The sequence below is a fragment of the Euprymna scolopes genome, chromosome 27 (assembly GCF_053919585.1).
Source record: "Euprymna scolopes isolate OS-2025 chromosome 27, ASM5391958v1, whole genome shotgun sequence".
Taxonomy (NCBI): Eukaryota; Metazoa; Mollusca; class Cephalopoda; order Sepiida; family Sepiolidae; genus Euprymna; species Euprymna scolopes.
In genome coordinates, this window is record NC_136508.1 from 92,497,030 (window position 1) to 92,514,762 (window position 17,733).

Consider the following 17,733-nt stretch of genomic DNA (forward strand, 5'->3'; position numbering starts at 1 on the left):
TTTCTGATGTCAAAGAAACTGAATAACCTTTTTGGTCACTTTCCTCTTATTTCCAAATCTTTTCAAATTTCTTTTCTTAGAAATACCTTTATTCCATTCATAATTACAATTGCTCATTTGACACGATAGATAAACGAATAAACCCTGCATTTGCGTGATTATGCTGTTAAGAAAATGATAAGTCAAGATGATTTGTCACAGAATGAGTTTTTTCAAATCTAACAACGTAATTCACATGCATCCATGGATCCACGATATGTTAGTCACCAATGGACACACAATATCACAAGATCTTCTAAAACTTTAAATGACAAATGCTAAATTTTTAAAAATCCATTTTATAAAAAAAATAATAGATTTACCTGGTATTGACTTTTTAGAGCTGATATTCCATCATCGGTTTTGTTTGTTATCAAATTATAAAATACATCAGAAATTGAATTCACATACATTTCTGAGAAGCCAGTGAAAATTTCTTCAGCCAAAACATCAAATATAAACTCATACTGAATCTGAAAACAACAATATCAATACAAATAGTGGATTCAAGTAAATTGGAACATGGAGGGGGGGGGGTTAGCATGAATCAAACTTGTAACAGAAAGATCGAACAGATTCAGCTCTATCAGTCTTGTGTGGATATTTGGTGTTTTAAGAACGTGGCCTATTGTTTGGTCGGCTATACTACATGTGTATTCTGGGTTGGTGATATATCACAGCTGGCATATGCTATGGCATAGGCAAGTTTTTTAGTTCTCAAATGATTGAGTCATATTTAGTTAAAGGAGAAGGAGTAGCCATATGGCTGAATGTATAAACCAGTGACGTGCATGGTTTTGGTAATGTCTGGGACCAACTCCTTGATTGTATGCTCCAAACACCTAAGTATAAGTCCTAGAACTGGGAATATTATGAGAAAGGGAGATAGTTTTAATATGGTTGGACACAAACCTCACCCCAATTTGGATGCCAAGGTACTGCTCCATTGCTCCCCTTCCCACTACATGCCACTTGTGTAAACACCACTATGCACAGACCAAGAACTGTCATTCACACTTAGTACACTAGAGGAAGTATCTTGTTAAACACGGTAACTAATGATGAAGTTATGAAAGTATGACAAAAATCTCAGTCCAAGATTTTATCTCTATCGATAAAATTGTCATGTCTCTCTCTATATATGGCATTATTTTGTTGAATTCTCCAAGTCAGACACAAGCAGTCTTTAATCACTTTGTTTCTGACTAATAATCATCAATTATTGCTGTTCTATGTCATTGGTAATAAAGTAACACACTCTGTGCAATTCATTTCTAAAATTATTTTCTCCAGCTAAGATAAGCTATCATTTTTAACTAATCACCAAAAAACATCTAAATCATCAAGGGGAATAACTCATTTTGATTGAAGAAGTTAAAAAAAAAGATTGTCTCTTACGAATAAAATTTTATTTCAGTTTCTGTAAAAGTTTGAAAAATAGGCAAATACAAATAAGAAACTAAAAATTACAATGATGCTTATCTGTGTTGATTACGAACATGCACGCGTTGGATATTTGCAGACACAAAGGCCACATATCCATTATGTTTACCATCTTTTGTTGTGACAAAAAAAGGAAGAAAAAAAGATTTACTTACTCTTCTCTGCACCATTAGCGCCCGTTGATGACGAAGTTCATTGACACATGAAAAGACATCAATGGTCGATTTATTCCGTAACTGTTCTAATAGAATATCTAATGCAATATAAGAACCTGTTCTTCCAACACCGGCACTAAAAGAAATAAAATAAGAGTAGGAAGTACAGACTAATTACTCCACTTGATTTTAAAATATTTTTTTAATTTCTTTTACACAAGGGACCCAATTGTGTCCAAATCATTATCAGCCACAAGGGCTTCATTTACAGTGAAATGAGGAGTCTGATTACGTCAGAAAACAAAACATGTCAGATCTAGTGGTTGTCTTTAGAACAAGCCGAGCCTGCAAAGTCACCTTTCATAAGTGAAAAATTTACTTTCACCATAACTAATGTTTGTGCAAATCTTTTTTAAAAATCCATTATTGAAAACGAATAGACAAACGATTTGGGGGCAATTTTACCCTACGGCACTGATTACAAATTTAATTATATCTATCAAAATTGATGGCACATACCAAATTATGTAATGGTTATTCATAGGAACAGTGTATGAACAGTGTATGTATATGTTAATCTTTTTATTTTGATTTCTTCCCGTCATCACAGGATAATATATATATATATATATATATATATATATATATAAAGCTGAACGTCTATGTGTGTGTGTCTGGTAACGAATAGGCTCCTATATGGTTGACTATTATAGAAAACTGATCACATATAATGATAAAAGATGTATTGAGACACAGGAATGGGTATGTTTGATCTGGCATAATGATGAGTCATTAAAATTGTGGGGTCTGCGTTTGTGCCTGGTCCACAAAGTATGGAAATAAAAAATTAAAAAATTAAAAAAAGATGTTTACAAGTGTTTTTGATATAGATGTACATAATAATACTTTGATAAGTATGTTTTAACTTAAACAGGGATGGTATAATAAAATTGTGGGGTCTGCGTTCGCGCCTGGCCTCCATAGAATGGAAATAGGCACAAACTTTAATAAAGACTTTTCATATCTATCTGCATAAGTATACTTTGATAATTATGTTTCAGTTTGAATAAATATGGTATAATAAAATTATGGGGTGTTCGTTCGCACTTGACTTCCGTAGAATGGAAATATGTCACAAAGTTTAACAAGGTTTTTTAATATAGATCCACAGAATATTGTGATAAGTGTTTCAGTGTGAACAGGTATGGTATAATAAATTATGGGGTTTATCTATTTTATTTTTACTTTCATCATATTTTGCTTTGGTTTTGATACCCCCAAATTCGAAGTTATCTCTTTACAACCCTTCCTTTTCATAACCTATCATACTTTCATAAATCAGAGTCCATTTTCTGTAGGCTGTTTTTGAACCCAGTCAACAACAGGTACTTTTGCTAGTATATATATAAAATCAAATAAATTGACAGATAAAAAGTAATGACATACTGTGATTTATTGTTAGTTTCAAAACTATAGTAGCCCCCTACATCAAAGTGGCAATGTGCCTTGTTTGGGGTGAAAATGTAATAAAAAAAAAAAACATGTTTCTAGAAAGATAAAAAAAACATAGTTGAACAAATCCAAATAATAAACTGAAAACTACTGTCATCCAAGAATTGTTAACAAATTAAAAACCAAACACAAGTTTTACAATAACTTTTGAATATTTTTTAATATTGAGCTCAATTTTTACCCTGTAATCTGATTCCCATAAGGCTCAATCTGAACCATATAACATAATCGTTTTTTTTAAATTTTTAACAAGGGAGTCACCATGTATCAAGACCCGAAAGCCACTTGAGGGTAAGGATTAATGAATGGTGGTCACCAAGACAACAGCGTAGTGGTAGAAAGTGGGTATAAACTATATATAAAGTATAGATTTTTACACATTTGTATGTACAGGATTAATTTCTAAATTAATTAACCAATCATTATGGATTTTAGGAGATAACTTCCAGGTTTAAAGGGTGGCAATGTAGGCTATTTTAATTTAGTTTTATGGAAAGAGGTAAAAAAAAAAAGGAGGATTTTATGATTCTTATGAAATTCTAACAATAGGTATAAGACATCAATCAATAAATATTTCCAAAATTTGAGTTTCTTTGAAATATTTTAAAGGATTTGGAAGGGAAAAAAAAAATACACCAATGGGCAACAGGATTGATTTATGCTTAGAAGTAATACACCAAAACATGCACATATAACTAAACAAGCAGGCTTAACTGATATGTGTCGAGATTTTATGTGAAAAATGCAACATAAAACGACTACTGCTTGTCAACAGAGCTTCTCTGGATGGAGGCAGCAATTGAGCAATGTTATTACATTGGAAGTCAAAAGTGAAAAGGGTATAAAAGAAAAAGTCGACTTTATGTCAGGAGTTTTATATGGGTTAAAGCAAACAATTGGTGACTGTTCCATCATCAACAATTAATGACTCCATGCATTTGTAAGAATCAGACCCAGCAATGTTGAAATGTTTAGCATAACATAAACGTCCCTTATTCATGAAACCAAGCATACTTAACAGATTGACAGAGCTGGTCATAAATAAAAACACAAGTTAACAACAATGAAACGATTTTATCTTTCAATTAATAATAGAAATACCTTTCTGTAAAATGCAGCCATATTGTAGATAAAAGTAAAATATACCTGCAGTGGACCACAAAAGGGGGTCTTGTAACTACTGTGTTCCGCACTTTATTTCGAAATTCAAGGAAAAAGATAGGGTCTTCTGGCACACCATGATCAGGCCAATTGGTAAATTGAAAATGATGCACATATCTTTCTTCTTGTAGCGAACACTAAAGAAACAAAGACAAAAGATGGATATTAAAATACATGAGAAGACGTTCATTATACAATTTGTGTTGATAAAAACATTTTTTTTCTGATGGAAAAATGTACTGTTCAAGCAAAACAAAGGCTTGCTAAATTTAATTCAGATTTTACTCTTGCAGAAGCGACTTTTATGAGGTGGTATGCTGACTTTAAACATGGCCATAAAATCACAAATGATACTAAAAACTCAGGTCTTCCAAATTCGGTAGCAATTCCAGAAAGCATAAGAGTCCACAAACACTTTTTGGACAGCCATGAATGAAAGTTGTGTAAAATAGCAGATGAGTTGAAGATATCTGAAAATATCAGTGTATTTGCCATTTTACATGTCAAAGCTGTGTTTCGAAGTGGACAGAGTGTTTTGATACAAAAAAATGTGTTAATGATTCAGAGTATTGTTTGTAAGTGTTTGAAAGCAACCGTTTTTGCTTTTGTGAAAATGAATGAAACATAAATCTAACATTTTTTTTCAGGATCAAATCAAAAATTAGCTGAATGGATTAGCAGTGGGTGAAAGTTCCCAAAAGGATAAAGATGCAAACTTCAGAAGAAAAATGTGCCTTTTCACCAAAATAATTCACTTTGTCACAAATTGGTCGCAACAATGGCGCAACATTACATAAATTATACTTTGAATTCTTTTTACACTCACCTTATTCTCCAGATCTGACCACTAGGGACTTTTTTTTTTTTCTTTTTTTTTTTATATTACATTTTCACCCCAAACAAGGCAAATTGCCACTTTGGTGTAGGAGGCTACTATCAGGGGCAACAACTACTGGGGTACTATGTAGGGCAGCAAGATGTCGGTTCACGTTACACTTGAACTTCTGCACGTCAGTACTGTTGGAGAAGCAGGGACCTGGAATGGAATTCCAGAGTCTAGCGGTTCTGGGGAAGAAACTATTGGAGTAAAAAGATCTTTTACATCTAGGGATCTCTACAGTGTGGGGGTGGGATTTAGCAGCCTGTCGGGTTTGTCGAGGGTGCTCACGTTGTGGGGGCACAAGTGATTTCAGTTCGTCAGAGCATTCACCACTAAAATACTTGTAGAAAAGGCAGAGGGATGCAACATTTCATTGATGGGACAGAGGCTGAAGCTTAGATGCCAGTTCAGGGCCTATCAGATTTGCGACTCTCTTTTGAACCTTGTCAAGGAGCGAGAGACTAGTAGCAGATGCACCAGCCCAGATGTGACAGCAATACTCCATACATGGGCGAATGGTGGCCTTATAGAGGTACAGGATACTTTCGGGTGTTAGTAGTTGTCTAGCACGGTAGAGAGAGCCCACCTTTCTTGCAGCGGCCCTGGCAATGCCTTCAATGTAATTGTTCCAACTCATGTTTCCTGTGAACGTTAGGCCAAGGAGTTTGAAAGATGTACTCTCAGCTAAAGAGTCATTGGCCATTGCTATAGGTGGTAGAGAAGGTTTCTTGTAATTATTGAATGCAACAAGTTTAGTCTTGGCAGCATTGAATGCGACCAACCACTTTTGTCCCCATTCCACCACAGATTGGAGGTCTTCCTCTAGTGTTTCTGCCATTTCTTTAGAAATGTGTTCATTCGCCTTCCTGTCGTGCCTGCCATAGAGTGTAGTGTCATCAGCATATATACCCAACAGAGGAAATTTTGTCGGGGAGGTCATTTATGAATATCAGAAACAATAGAGGTCCAAGGATAGAACCCTGGGGTACTCCCGCATTTATATCATATTGTTTAGATGTATGACCGTCGAGGACAACCTGGATTTTTCTCTTATCTAAGAAGGATTTAATTATGTTAAGTATTCTACCAGTGATACCGTATGATCTAATTTTCCTGAGGAGACCCTCATGCCATACCCTGTCAAAAGCCTATATAAAGATATATCTAGAGCTACCGCTCTGCCCTCCCCCGCTTTGTCCAGTGAATGGTATATACTTGTAGTCCTCAAAATGCTCCAGGAATGAAACATCAATCCAGATTTGATTCCAATGAAGAAGTGATATTGGAAACTGAGACATATTTTGAGACCAAACATGAATCATTGTATTGTAATTAGTGTAGAAGGAAATGATGAATAAAGTCAAATTTTACTTGTTTGATTAAATAAGCTCGGAACTTATTGAGCGATATGTTACAAGCTAGCATGTGTGGGAAGGACTTTAAAAAGTGACTTCAAAACTAACCTATTTCTGACCAGGTCTTTATTTATCCTTTTTTCTCTAAAATCCATCTTTATTACATTCTCCAGTGTTTTCCTTGGCATTCCCCGGCCACTTCCATTGTTTTCACTCCAATCCATTTTTTAATCATCATCATTATCATAATAATAATAATAATAATAATAATAATAATAATAATAATACTCAGTTTAATGTCTTTTTTACAGGCTGGCATGTGTTGTATGGCTTTTATAAATTGACTTTCAAATAAGCATTTCTCTGGACAGGTATTTACATATCTTTCCTTTTCTCATATACATCCTTATCACTTTCTCCCATCTTTCCTTGGTCTTTCCCTGCCAATTAACGCTGCTATGCCAGCTGTTCTACATTTACTAAGTAAAGTGTTCTCCTGTTCTGCACACATCTTTTCTGAGATCATCAGATCCAAGTCTGTCTTTAACTCTCACATAATACATTTATTCTTTCATTTTTTTTATTTTTCTTCATGCAACGCATGTCCTCAATCACAACTGTCCAGATTTCACTTCTATACATCAGATTTTATATACATGTAAGTACGGCTCTTATCATAGACCCTTTTATGATTACCTCCCTTTTACGTTGTAATCCCATAATCCTTTTTTCACTTCCCACTTCCTCTTCCTTTCTCAAATAAATATACTTCTCTTTATACCTGTCACACGCATGTTCATGTCTTCCTTCAAATCTTCGTTCCAGTTCCTTTTCTCTTTTCACTGAAATGCAACTTGCAACAACATGTCTGATAGACTAACCTTGATCAATACTAGTAATGTTCTGTTTGTTAGTAATGGCTCTGATCTTATCTATTTTTTTTCTTTATGGCTAATTAATCTTTTGAACTTCTGCCAAAGTTTTAGGTGACTTGCTTCAATAGTCATGCATCTTTAGACTCAATGCCAAACTTGTATAAAACCGTGCTCAGCATATTGATGTGAAATATTGCTTTCATTCATTTTTTTGGGTGTAGCATTACCTGTAACATGGTTATTACATTTTAACTCATACTCGATGTTATGTGTAAAAATCTTGCAAAGAAAGAAAGAAAAAGAAATTCAACACAAGTTTTTTTTTTCTATTGAAAGAAACCGTATTTTTTGCTGAGCATTTCAACACGAAACCTCTGACACATATTTTCAAAGCCAACAAAATATGGTCGCATTCCTGCTTTTCCCTTTTTGTTTCTTAGTCTGCAGCTATAACTAGCTGCTATGTGTATAATTCGCTTGACAGTTCAGTCATCTGACATCTTGTGAAGGTTCAGAGCATCGACAAGTCTTGCATCTTGTTCAGTGTGCCTTTCATGTTGACACATGCTTTTTCTCTTCTTGTTTTTTCCATCCTTTTTCTCCGATCCCAATGTCTATATATCGATTTATTTCTGTGATGTCATGCTAGCATCACATTTGATTATTTGCATACGTGTCAATGGCTTCGTTAATACCTACCTTTCTAAACACAATTACACAGACTCTCAACAGAGGACGTTTTCAGACCAGAATCATCTCCTCTTTGGAAATGCTAGACGACAATGTTATCAGTGGCATAAAACGTGTTACATAGGAAAATGTATTCTCTTTCTTCCATCGCTAGCCCCGATAACTATACCTCATGTACTATCTCTCTCTTTTCCATCCAGTTTGGTTTTGACAGATGACACACCCCAAACTCTCTCTTATCCCTCAGTCTTCTTTTATGAACAAAGCACACACTCTGTACATACTTACAAATCACTCTATTCAGTATGTAAGACTTCTTCTCTCAACTTACACACACACACACACACACATACACACACACATCATTCTACACATTCTCATGAACACAATTTCATAATATATAGTACATGTACATTCCACAGAATTTAGTGTGTAAGACTTTCCTATATACTTATACATGCACAACATTTGCAGATTGTTTTTGTACACATTCTCAATAACACAATTTCATAGTTAACTCAGTCTGATTTGTAACCAATAATGTTTATTTTCATAATTCATTATTTCCAAGTTATTACTTTGTTTTCATTGGCATGCTTGTATTTGAATACAAAAATATATAGGAGAACCGACACAACCAAGTGTCAGCTAAAATCTCCTCAGTTTTATTCTTGAAAGAGTTTTGAAGATTCCTTCTTACCTCAGTTATTGTCAGCACGCGATAAGTAAAAACCATGGAAGATTTTGTTTCAATGCATTTGATCTGAAAATTTCCATAATTTTCTGTTTCATTCTCATCCGACCAATACGCTGAACATTTCGTCTGAAAATATGCAAGCATATCTACATATATATTAGCTGTATCTATCCGAGATTTTACTATCATTTGTGCTTTTCTCTTATTTAAAATATGATTTCTCTAATTTAAAATATGATTTCTAAAATTAAATTTAATTGATACACTATCTTTTGATCATTAAATTATTATATTGTTATATTATTATATTATTAGCAAAGATACTCGTGCTTTACACAGTACATTGCTATACACTTGGGTGTCAAAGTCTTACAAAGTCCTGACCTTAACATTTGACCTTAACCTTGAAAAATAGTGTGCATCGTCCCAAGGCTAGAGACCATCATCATTTCAGGTTTGGTCATGATCAGTCTAATGGTGTGGGCTGTAGAAGAGTATATATACATAGACTATTACTTTTACCTTTGACCTTAACCTTGTAAAATGGTGTGCATCATTCATAGGTGGGGTACCATAATCATCATCTCAGGTTTAGTCTTTATCGGTCCAATAGTGTGGACTGTAGGAAAGTACATATACATAGGCTATGACCTTGACCTGTGACCTTAACCTTGAGAAATGGTGTCCACCATCCTTAGGTGGTAAACCATCATCATGCCAGGTTTGGTCATGATCGGTCAAGTGGCTTGGGCTGTAGGAGAATTGTACACACAGACACACACACACAAACACTACTACTTTATATATATATATAGATAATATAATAAATTATAAAATTGATTTTTTTTTTAGGTTAAGATAGTTTTTGTCTCATGTTCTGCAATTATTGGATATAAATAGCTCCAAAAGTTTTTAATCCTCAATAAATGAATACTAAGAATTTAAAAAATAGTTTAAATGCTTTCAAATTTCAAAGGTTCATACATTGATTTATTTTGCGTAATTAATTAAATATTATTAGGGTTTACTTGGTTAAAAAAATATTTTGGTGTATATCTTAATTAATAATTAAAACAGAAAAATAAAACAATGGATTTTAGATGATTCCAAGTTGTTTATATTTTCTGTATCACAAATTCTCTTTAAAATTCGTTTTGTAGTTGTTGTTTTTTTGTTTTTTTGTTTTTTTTTCAATAGTTAATTGCACAACCTGAATCTGTTTTAAAGCATCCCAAATTTCTTTCTTTAAAAAGGAATTGATATTAAATTTAACTCTTTATGAATATTTGTTGCATTTTAAATTGCAATGTAATTTTAAACCTATAAATCCAATAATCATGTCGAAAAAAGAATTTGGGATGCTGAAAATGTACACAACACAAATATCTAGCAAGTAATAAGTCTAACATGATTATTTTTTTAATTTATAATATTGGAGAAATATTTTTCTATCAGGAAGAAAAAACGGTGCAAAAGAAAAACTTAAAAGAAAAAAAAATAGAGTTAATTTTAAAAACGAAGCAAACATTTATACCTTATAACGTAGTTCTACACAAAAGAAATTACACAACTATATTTATACTGTTATTCGATGTGTTAATATGACTAATGTTTCAAATTAGCCATTTTTTTTTTAATTTAACAAATTATTTGAACAGTATTGAAATCTTAACTAAAACAATCGATAAATGTCTGTACAATTTAAAAAATGTTGTTATACACTGAATAATCGTTGTTTAAATTCAAATCTCTATCTATCTAACTAGGAATCATTATATTATTTATTTAAAAACAAATAAAACAAATAAACTAATGAATTCATTTTATTTTTACAAATTTATAAATATTCAAAAAAATGTTTATTTGAAAACTTGATTCGCTTCAGATAAAATTGATTCAAAATACAATAAAGAAAATAGCCTGATGTGTAGCGGCAGTCATTTATGATTAAATAGAATTAAACATTGAGCTTATATGAGTTTAGTTCTAATACATTTATAGATCCATAAAAACGTATATTAGATGTTTACTTCAACACACTTCAGGCCAAGATCACATGTTGCATTTCACCTTTTCTGTCACCGATCAGTGGAGGAGAAACACTTCTAGACTGAAGCAATTTTTATTTTTGTTTCTATCCAGAGTGCCTCTTTTTGAGAAACTGGATTTTCCCCACATTAAAAACCGACCTTGTGTTTAATTCTGCCCTCATGGGGGAGGCAAGTAAATAGGAACCATAATATACTAAAACATGTTTATTTCAAAAGCGCTCTATAGAAAGAGCTTTTCATTTAGAAATGTAGAATTACAAGTTCTTGTTGAGTCGTCCCCTCAAATAATCCAAATTCTACCCAATCTACACCATTGATAATTACTACACTACTACCTTACATTCATTAATGCTTATTCTTGAGTCGCCTTTGGCCTTGATAAGTGGTGACGCCCTTGTATAAAAAACAGTAACTCATTTTTCTATTTCAGATTATTTCAGGCTGAAAGAAATATGAGATTTTATAATTAACTAGCGGGGAGGGTACCCAGCGTTGCCCGGGTGTTTGGAGGTGTGTATAGTTTTGGGTAAATCAAAACTCCAGGAGAGTGGGGGAGGGGGGAGGGGTTAAAATTTAAAAAAATGTTTTGGTAGGTAAGTAGGAGGATCGAACCTGAACCCTTGAGGCAAAGTTGGAAATTAAAGTGTGAAAAAAAAGTGCGATGTTAACCACTGGGCCACCATAAAATACTAATGGAAACACGTTTGAATTTATTTAATTATTTAGATGACTTAATGAGGTCAACTTTGACTGCGGGGTAGTATTTTATTTACTGTGGTAACGCTTTTTTATTTTTATTTTCCCAAGATGTTGGGGGGGGGGACAGCTCCTCATAAAAAGGGGATTGCCCAAATTGAAAAGCAATTGTCTGATATAAGGAAAATTTCCACATTGATCAAAGCTGATTGCTTTCGGACATTTCCGGCAATCGCGACGGGAAAAATACTGCCAGAATTAGTGCCGCTTTTATTATACGAAAAAGCCTAATCCACATGCGGCGAGTGAAAAATGTTGAATATTTATCTTTTCAAAGTCGAGCAAATTAAATAGACAGGCAACCTCCATTGTTAATTCGTAGATATTATGATTTATATGTGATATAAAACGTTTTAAGAAGTTGTGAGCGACTCACCGCTTCTTGGAAAAAAGCTTTTTACAGACATACACAAAAAGCGAACATACATACATACATACATGCATACATTTTCGCTTTTATATTTATAGAGAGGTCACCATTTACCAAGGTTGAAATTCACTCAAGGACAAGGATTAATAAAATGAATAGATTTACTGGCAAATGATGATATAATTATTATTATTATTATTAGTAGTAGTAGTAGTAGAAGAATTTATATTATTATTTTTTCTTTTTTTTTTAATATAAATCAATTGTAATTTTAAAAATTAACAATTTTAATTTAAATTACCGGTGTTTACGGAGATAAGAGGCTAACTAACATTGACAGCAAAAGTAAGCAATTTTCTGTTTTGTTCTTTCTGATTTTGTTACGATAATTTAATATTTCATTGATTTCACAGTCCCATGGAAATGTACTAATATCAAAATGCAAGTTAATTTGTGTAGGCTGTTCTGTTTATATGTACATATAATTTCATGTTCATTGACCGTTGGCTTCCTCTGGAATTTGAGTTGCAATATGCTTCTCCAAGATTCTTGTGCTCTTCATGTCCTTCCAGTGGACATCCTTCTTACCACTTTCCATCCTCCTTAGCAATTATTATCATTTTACATATTACGCATTGACCTACAACATTTCATTGTTAATGCTGATCAGCTAACATACTAAACTGTGATTCTATAAGAACTGACATTTCAATTCTGACTCACAGAAATGATATATAGGAAAATACTATTTCCTCAGTTTTATAAGAAATCAAAATATGGGTTGTATTACAACTGGAAAATATCTAGTGATAAGCGACAGATAACTCTAATTAGTATACAATGAGGAACAGGGGAGATAATTTGATCTCTACAATAAAAAGTCACTTGGCCTTCGGGACAAGATCAAAGTGTAGTATCTGTTCTTCAGATGCTGCACTTCTATTTCTTGTTCTCTTTCGGTGGAGGAGAAATCCTTCACGACTGAGACAATTTTTATTTTTGTACCTTTTCTCCACGTTAAAAAACGACCCTGGTGTCTAACTCTGTCCCGTGGGGAGGCATAGTAAATAGGTACAATAAAAAGTTTTAGCAGTTTCTAAATTGACATTTTCAATAACATGAACACAATCTGATGACACATAAAATTGATCAGTTTTTTGTTCTCACCTTTCCATTTTCAACAAAGTTGGTTACCATAATAATTGTGTTGCAATTTTCTTGCCAAATCATCCTCCAAAAATCCGTGATTGTTGATGGCAAAGGTCCTAAAATTTCAAATGTTTTATGTATGCAGTAATAAATTCAAATATGTGTATGTATGCAGTAATAAATTCAAATGTTTTATGCATGCAGTTATAAATTCAAGTGTTTTAATGCAGTAATAAATCTAAATGTTTTAATGCAGTAATAAATTCAAATGTTTTAATGTAGCAACAAATTCAAATGTTTAATGTAGCAATAAATTCAAATGTTTAATGCAGTAATAAATTTAAATGTTTTAATGCAGCAATAAATTCAAATGTTTAATGTAGCAATAAATTCAAATGTTTTAATGCAGTAATAAATTTAAATGTTTTAATGCAGTAACAAATTCAAATGTTTTAATGCAGTAATAAATTCAAATGTTTAATGCAGCAATGAATTCAAATGTTTAATGCAGTAATAAATTCAAATGTTTTAATGCAGTAATAAATTCAAATGTTTAATGCAGTAACAAATTTAAATGTTTTAATGCAGTAATAAATTTAAATGTTTTAATGCAGTAATAAATTCAAATGTTTTAATGCAGTAATAAATTTAAATGTTTTAATGCAGTAATAAATTTAAATGTTTTATGTATGTAGTAATAATTTAAAATGTTTTATGCATGCAGTAATAAATTTAAATGTTCTAATGCACTAATAAATTTAAATGTTTTAATGCAATAATAAATTTAAATGTTTTATGCATGTAGTAATAATTTAAAATGTTTTATGCATGCAGTAATGAATTTAAATGTGTATGCAATAATACAATATGTGTAACTATTCAGATTCTGTATAAAACATTTTTTTCTTTTTTAAATAAAAATAATTATACAGATTACTTTACAGAATTGTTTTAGCAACATTCATTTGATGAAGGCATATTTTTACACAGGCATCACCACATTATCAAGGCCAAGAGGCCACTCGAGGATAAGGGTTAAAGAGGGTACAGTAGAAATTGGACAATATAGTAATCGTTAGTAATGGAAATTCTGTAAATTTGATAACTTATATGGAACGGCTCATCAAGAACTTATTTACGTTAGACTTGAAGACAACCATATTGTAGTCAGCCGGAAAGCAGGAAAACGGAAGACAATTCCATAGGCGTGCAGTTCTTAGAAAGAAGCTTTGTTCATGGAATCTATGTTTAGGTTTAGGCACAGATAAAGAGTGGGGGGAGGAATTATTGATAGTGTTTTCAGCTAGATGAGTGTTTCTTGTGAAAGTTTTGCGAGGGGGGGGGGATAGACTGACGCTCAGTCGAACACTTTCCATGAAAATAACGATACATCAGAGAGAAACTCGCAACATCTCTTCTATGAGAAAGAGGTTGAAGGGAAGAGAAAAGGACATCTCCTACGAAGCTACAAAGTCTATTTTGAACTCTATCAAGGCAGGACAAGTCCTTTCTAGCAGCTCCTGCCCAGATGTGGCAACAGTATTAATCATCCAACTTATATTTTCTCATTTCTTGTATTTTCTCAAACAATAGTCTAATTGCTGACTGTTCAGAAATCAGTCTCCAGCATTTCAGAAATCTTACATATGTCCATCTGCATAGGCAAGAGAAGTTGAATGCCTACTTGAGAGGTTGAATGCCTACTTGAGAGGTTGAATGCCTACTTGAGTGTCTAAGGTCTGACAAGAGGATACTTTTCTGTACTAGTAAACCCTGACTATTCAAAATCACATAGTATTTGTGTCCTAAATAAGATCTCCTCTTTATGGCCAATCTGCACTGGCTTTTACAAGGAATAATGCATCTCCTCCAAATGATGTTACCTCAAGCAAAATCAAAAAGCTGAATACTCTACCAGACTAGATGAATTCTTATCCTGGAATCCAGTAAGACCAAGAGACCACAAGAAAGATATACTATAAACATATTTAAATGGTCAGTTGGGGAGAAGAAAATTATGTTAATTTTACACAATAGGTCTCGATCAATAATAAAAATAAAATAGCTGCCCTACCTTGTGTCGCAATGTACTGAGAGTCCATCTGAAACAAACAATAAAAACATTTTATAAAAATTTTCAAATTTTATTAATAGTAGTGAACTTCATGAAATGAGATTCAACCTTGCTGACTCGCTATTGCTTTGTAAAGTTCAGTATTACTAAGATAGTAAAGTTCAGTATTACTAATATAGTAAAGTTCAGTATTACTAATATAGCACATAGACCTGTTTTACAATATTATATTTCCTGGCCAAATATTTAGCACTTGTGTTCAAGTGTTCCTTTTGTTTAATTTCATGATTTTCAACAATTTCTGATCTATTTCTGAATTACAAGTGAAAAAGCAAACTGATTTCTTCTTTCTTTCCCTTTCTTTATGATCACATTTAAAAAGTAAATAAATTTGTATCAAAACTATCAAAATGTAAATGTGCCTATATCTATATGAATAAATGAGGGAGATTTTATTTCATAACAAAGTTATGAATGAAATGTTTATTATTTTAAATTAATGTTTTAAGTATTTCAAGTAGTGAACTTTGCAAAGCTATAGTGAGCCAACAAAGTCAACTCTATTACAAGCTGACTTTATGTAATGTTTATTTGTCTACTGTTCAAAACAATTGCATTTCATTAATTGAGAATAAGATTCTCAATATGACTGTAAAAATCTCGAACAGAGAAATGATGACCGGTAAAAAAATGTAAATAAAATGTATTCAGCGAAACTCCAAGAAGAAAGGTACTGTCGTCAAATAAATTGTATGAGGAATAAAATGTAAAATGCAGTAAGAAAGTTCAACAGTAAAAAATGAAAACAATGAAAATGACTGGTGATTGATGGCCAGATCTTTTTTATAATTTGTTTTTCAATTAAACTAAAGTGTAAAGAAAAGTCTCCGGAAACAGCCAATTAAAATGCCGTTAAATCATAAAGTTAAGTTGAAGGGAACGCTTTGTATTTAGTTAGTGAAAGTATAATAGGTAAAAGAAATAGCAATGACTGAAAAAAAAAACAATGAAATAATGTTTGAAAATATCCATAAAGTAGTGACAGTGGAAGTATATCTAAACATGAGTGTAAATTGCTGATTCTCTGTATGTATAATTATTTTGACAAACTGGAAAAAATGAACGAAACAGAAGCATATTTTCTGAAAGTGCATATCAATATTTTGCATAAAGTGTGACCATAGCAGGATTCTGTGTATTGCTTGTGTTTACAGGGCTATAATATCTGATAAAAAAGTGAAAAAATCAAATTTACTTTATATATAAATAGATTAAAAGAAAGAAGAAATCAATTCGCCTGAGTGATGGTGCAAGTATGTAGTTTTCTTTTTTTAATCAATAAAAAGAATATTTGATGTCGCTAAAGAGAGAGGGAATAAATGGACCAAGAAAGGGGAGGGGAGAGAGAAAATATGAATGAGTAGGCAACCTCCGTCTCTATGAAGTCTAAAAGTTTTTTATACAAATTCATTTATCTTTTAAATAAGACAGAAAGGTTTTCATAACTCATCTTTTTTTTATTATCAAATCACTTTAATTAATTACTCTTTCAATAAAATATTGCATATATATGGGTAAAATAGGACAATTACAAACAAATAAAACCAAACGGTTGGTTTCAATAAAAAGCAGGAGAATGTTGGCAGCTGGTTTGGCTGCCCCATACTAGCATTACAATCTTCAAAGAAAGAAAATAAAAAAAAAAATAATTTTCTTGGCATACACATAACTTTGCCTATAGATCAAATTTGCCCTACAAATCTTTTATGATTAAGAAAGTGGCTCTTTTTTGATAATCTATGATAATTTGGAAAAGTGGAATAATCTTTGCTAAATAAAATTTTATGAAAGTAAAATTAATTATCTTTGTGTTTGTGAGTTACTAATTTTTCATATAAATGTTTCCCTTTTAAAAAAAGTAAAAAATATTCGTACCTCAGTCCTCGACAATGACGCTAAATATGATTCTCAACTATTTATTGTGTAGAAAAGTAATATTTGAAATTGTAACCAAATTAATTTAAAAATAAATTTTATTGTGTGAAACTAAGTTAACAGTGATTTTTAAATACTTAGTCATGATTTAGCCTGATCGAATTGTCTTTTCTTAACAATTACTAAACTTTGGCTTTTCATTCTGTAAATGTTAAAAATGATAGCAATTTACAAATTAGAAATTACGGAAACCTTAAATAAAAAAGTGTTTTAACTAAAACTTGAAGTATTACACACTTACAAGTCTGCATCGCATACATTATATTTTGTTTTTTAGTTACTGAGGATTGAAGCACTGTATTCTTTTATGACTTATGACCTATTTAAACCTATCATATTTTTATTTATGATATTATTTTTCTCCTGTTATTTAAGTTTCATCTAAAAATCTTCAGAATTTTAGCTTGTCCTATTGAACACCCATCAAAAAGAATAAGGATGTTAAGTAATATTAATGATGATGATGATTGCAACGTCTTGTCAGACGAGTGCCACTCTCTCAGACACTTCAAGTCCATGAGCCCAAAAATG

General features: G+C 32.1%; 1 protein-coding gene across 4 annotated transcripts in view; it reads right to left on the reverse strand.

Moving 5' to 3' along the window:
• The window catches only part of LOC145248990 (uncharacterized), a 351,345-nt gene that overhangs the window by 28,170 nt on the left and 305,442 nt on the right, over positions 1-17,733 (reverse strand). For all 4 annotated transcript variants that reach the window (XM_080110828.1, XM_080110829.1, XM_080110831.1 and 1 more), the window contains 6 exons: positions 15,208-15,235; positions 13,152-13,249; positions 8,811-8,933; positions 4,296-4,447; positions 1,638-1,773; positions 363-512 (listed from right to left, as the gene is read on the reverse strand). In XM_080110828.1, coding sequence (XP_079966954.1) covers positions 363-512; positions 1,638-1,773; positions 4,296-4,447; positions 8,811-8,933; positions 13,152-13,249; positions 15,208-15,235 — 687 coding nt within the window. The remainder of the gene's footprint in view (positions 1-362; positions 513-1,637; positions 1,774-4,295; positions 4,448-8,810; positions 8,934-13,151; positions 13,250-15,207; positions 15,236-17,733) is intronic.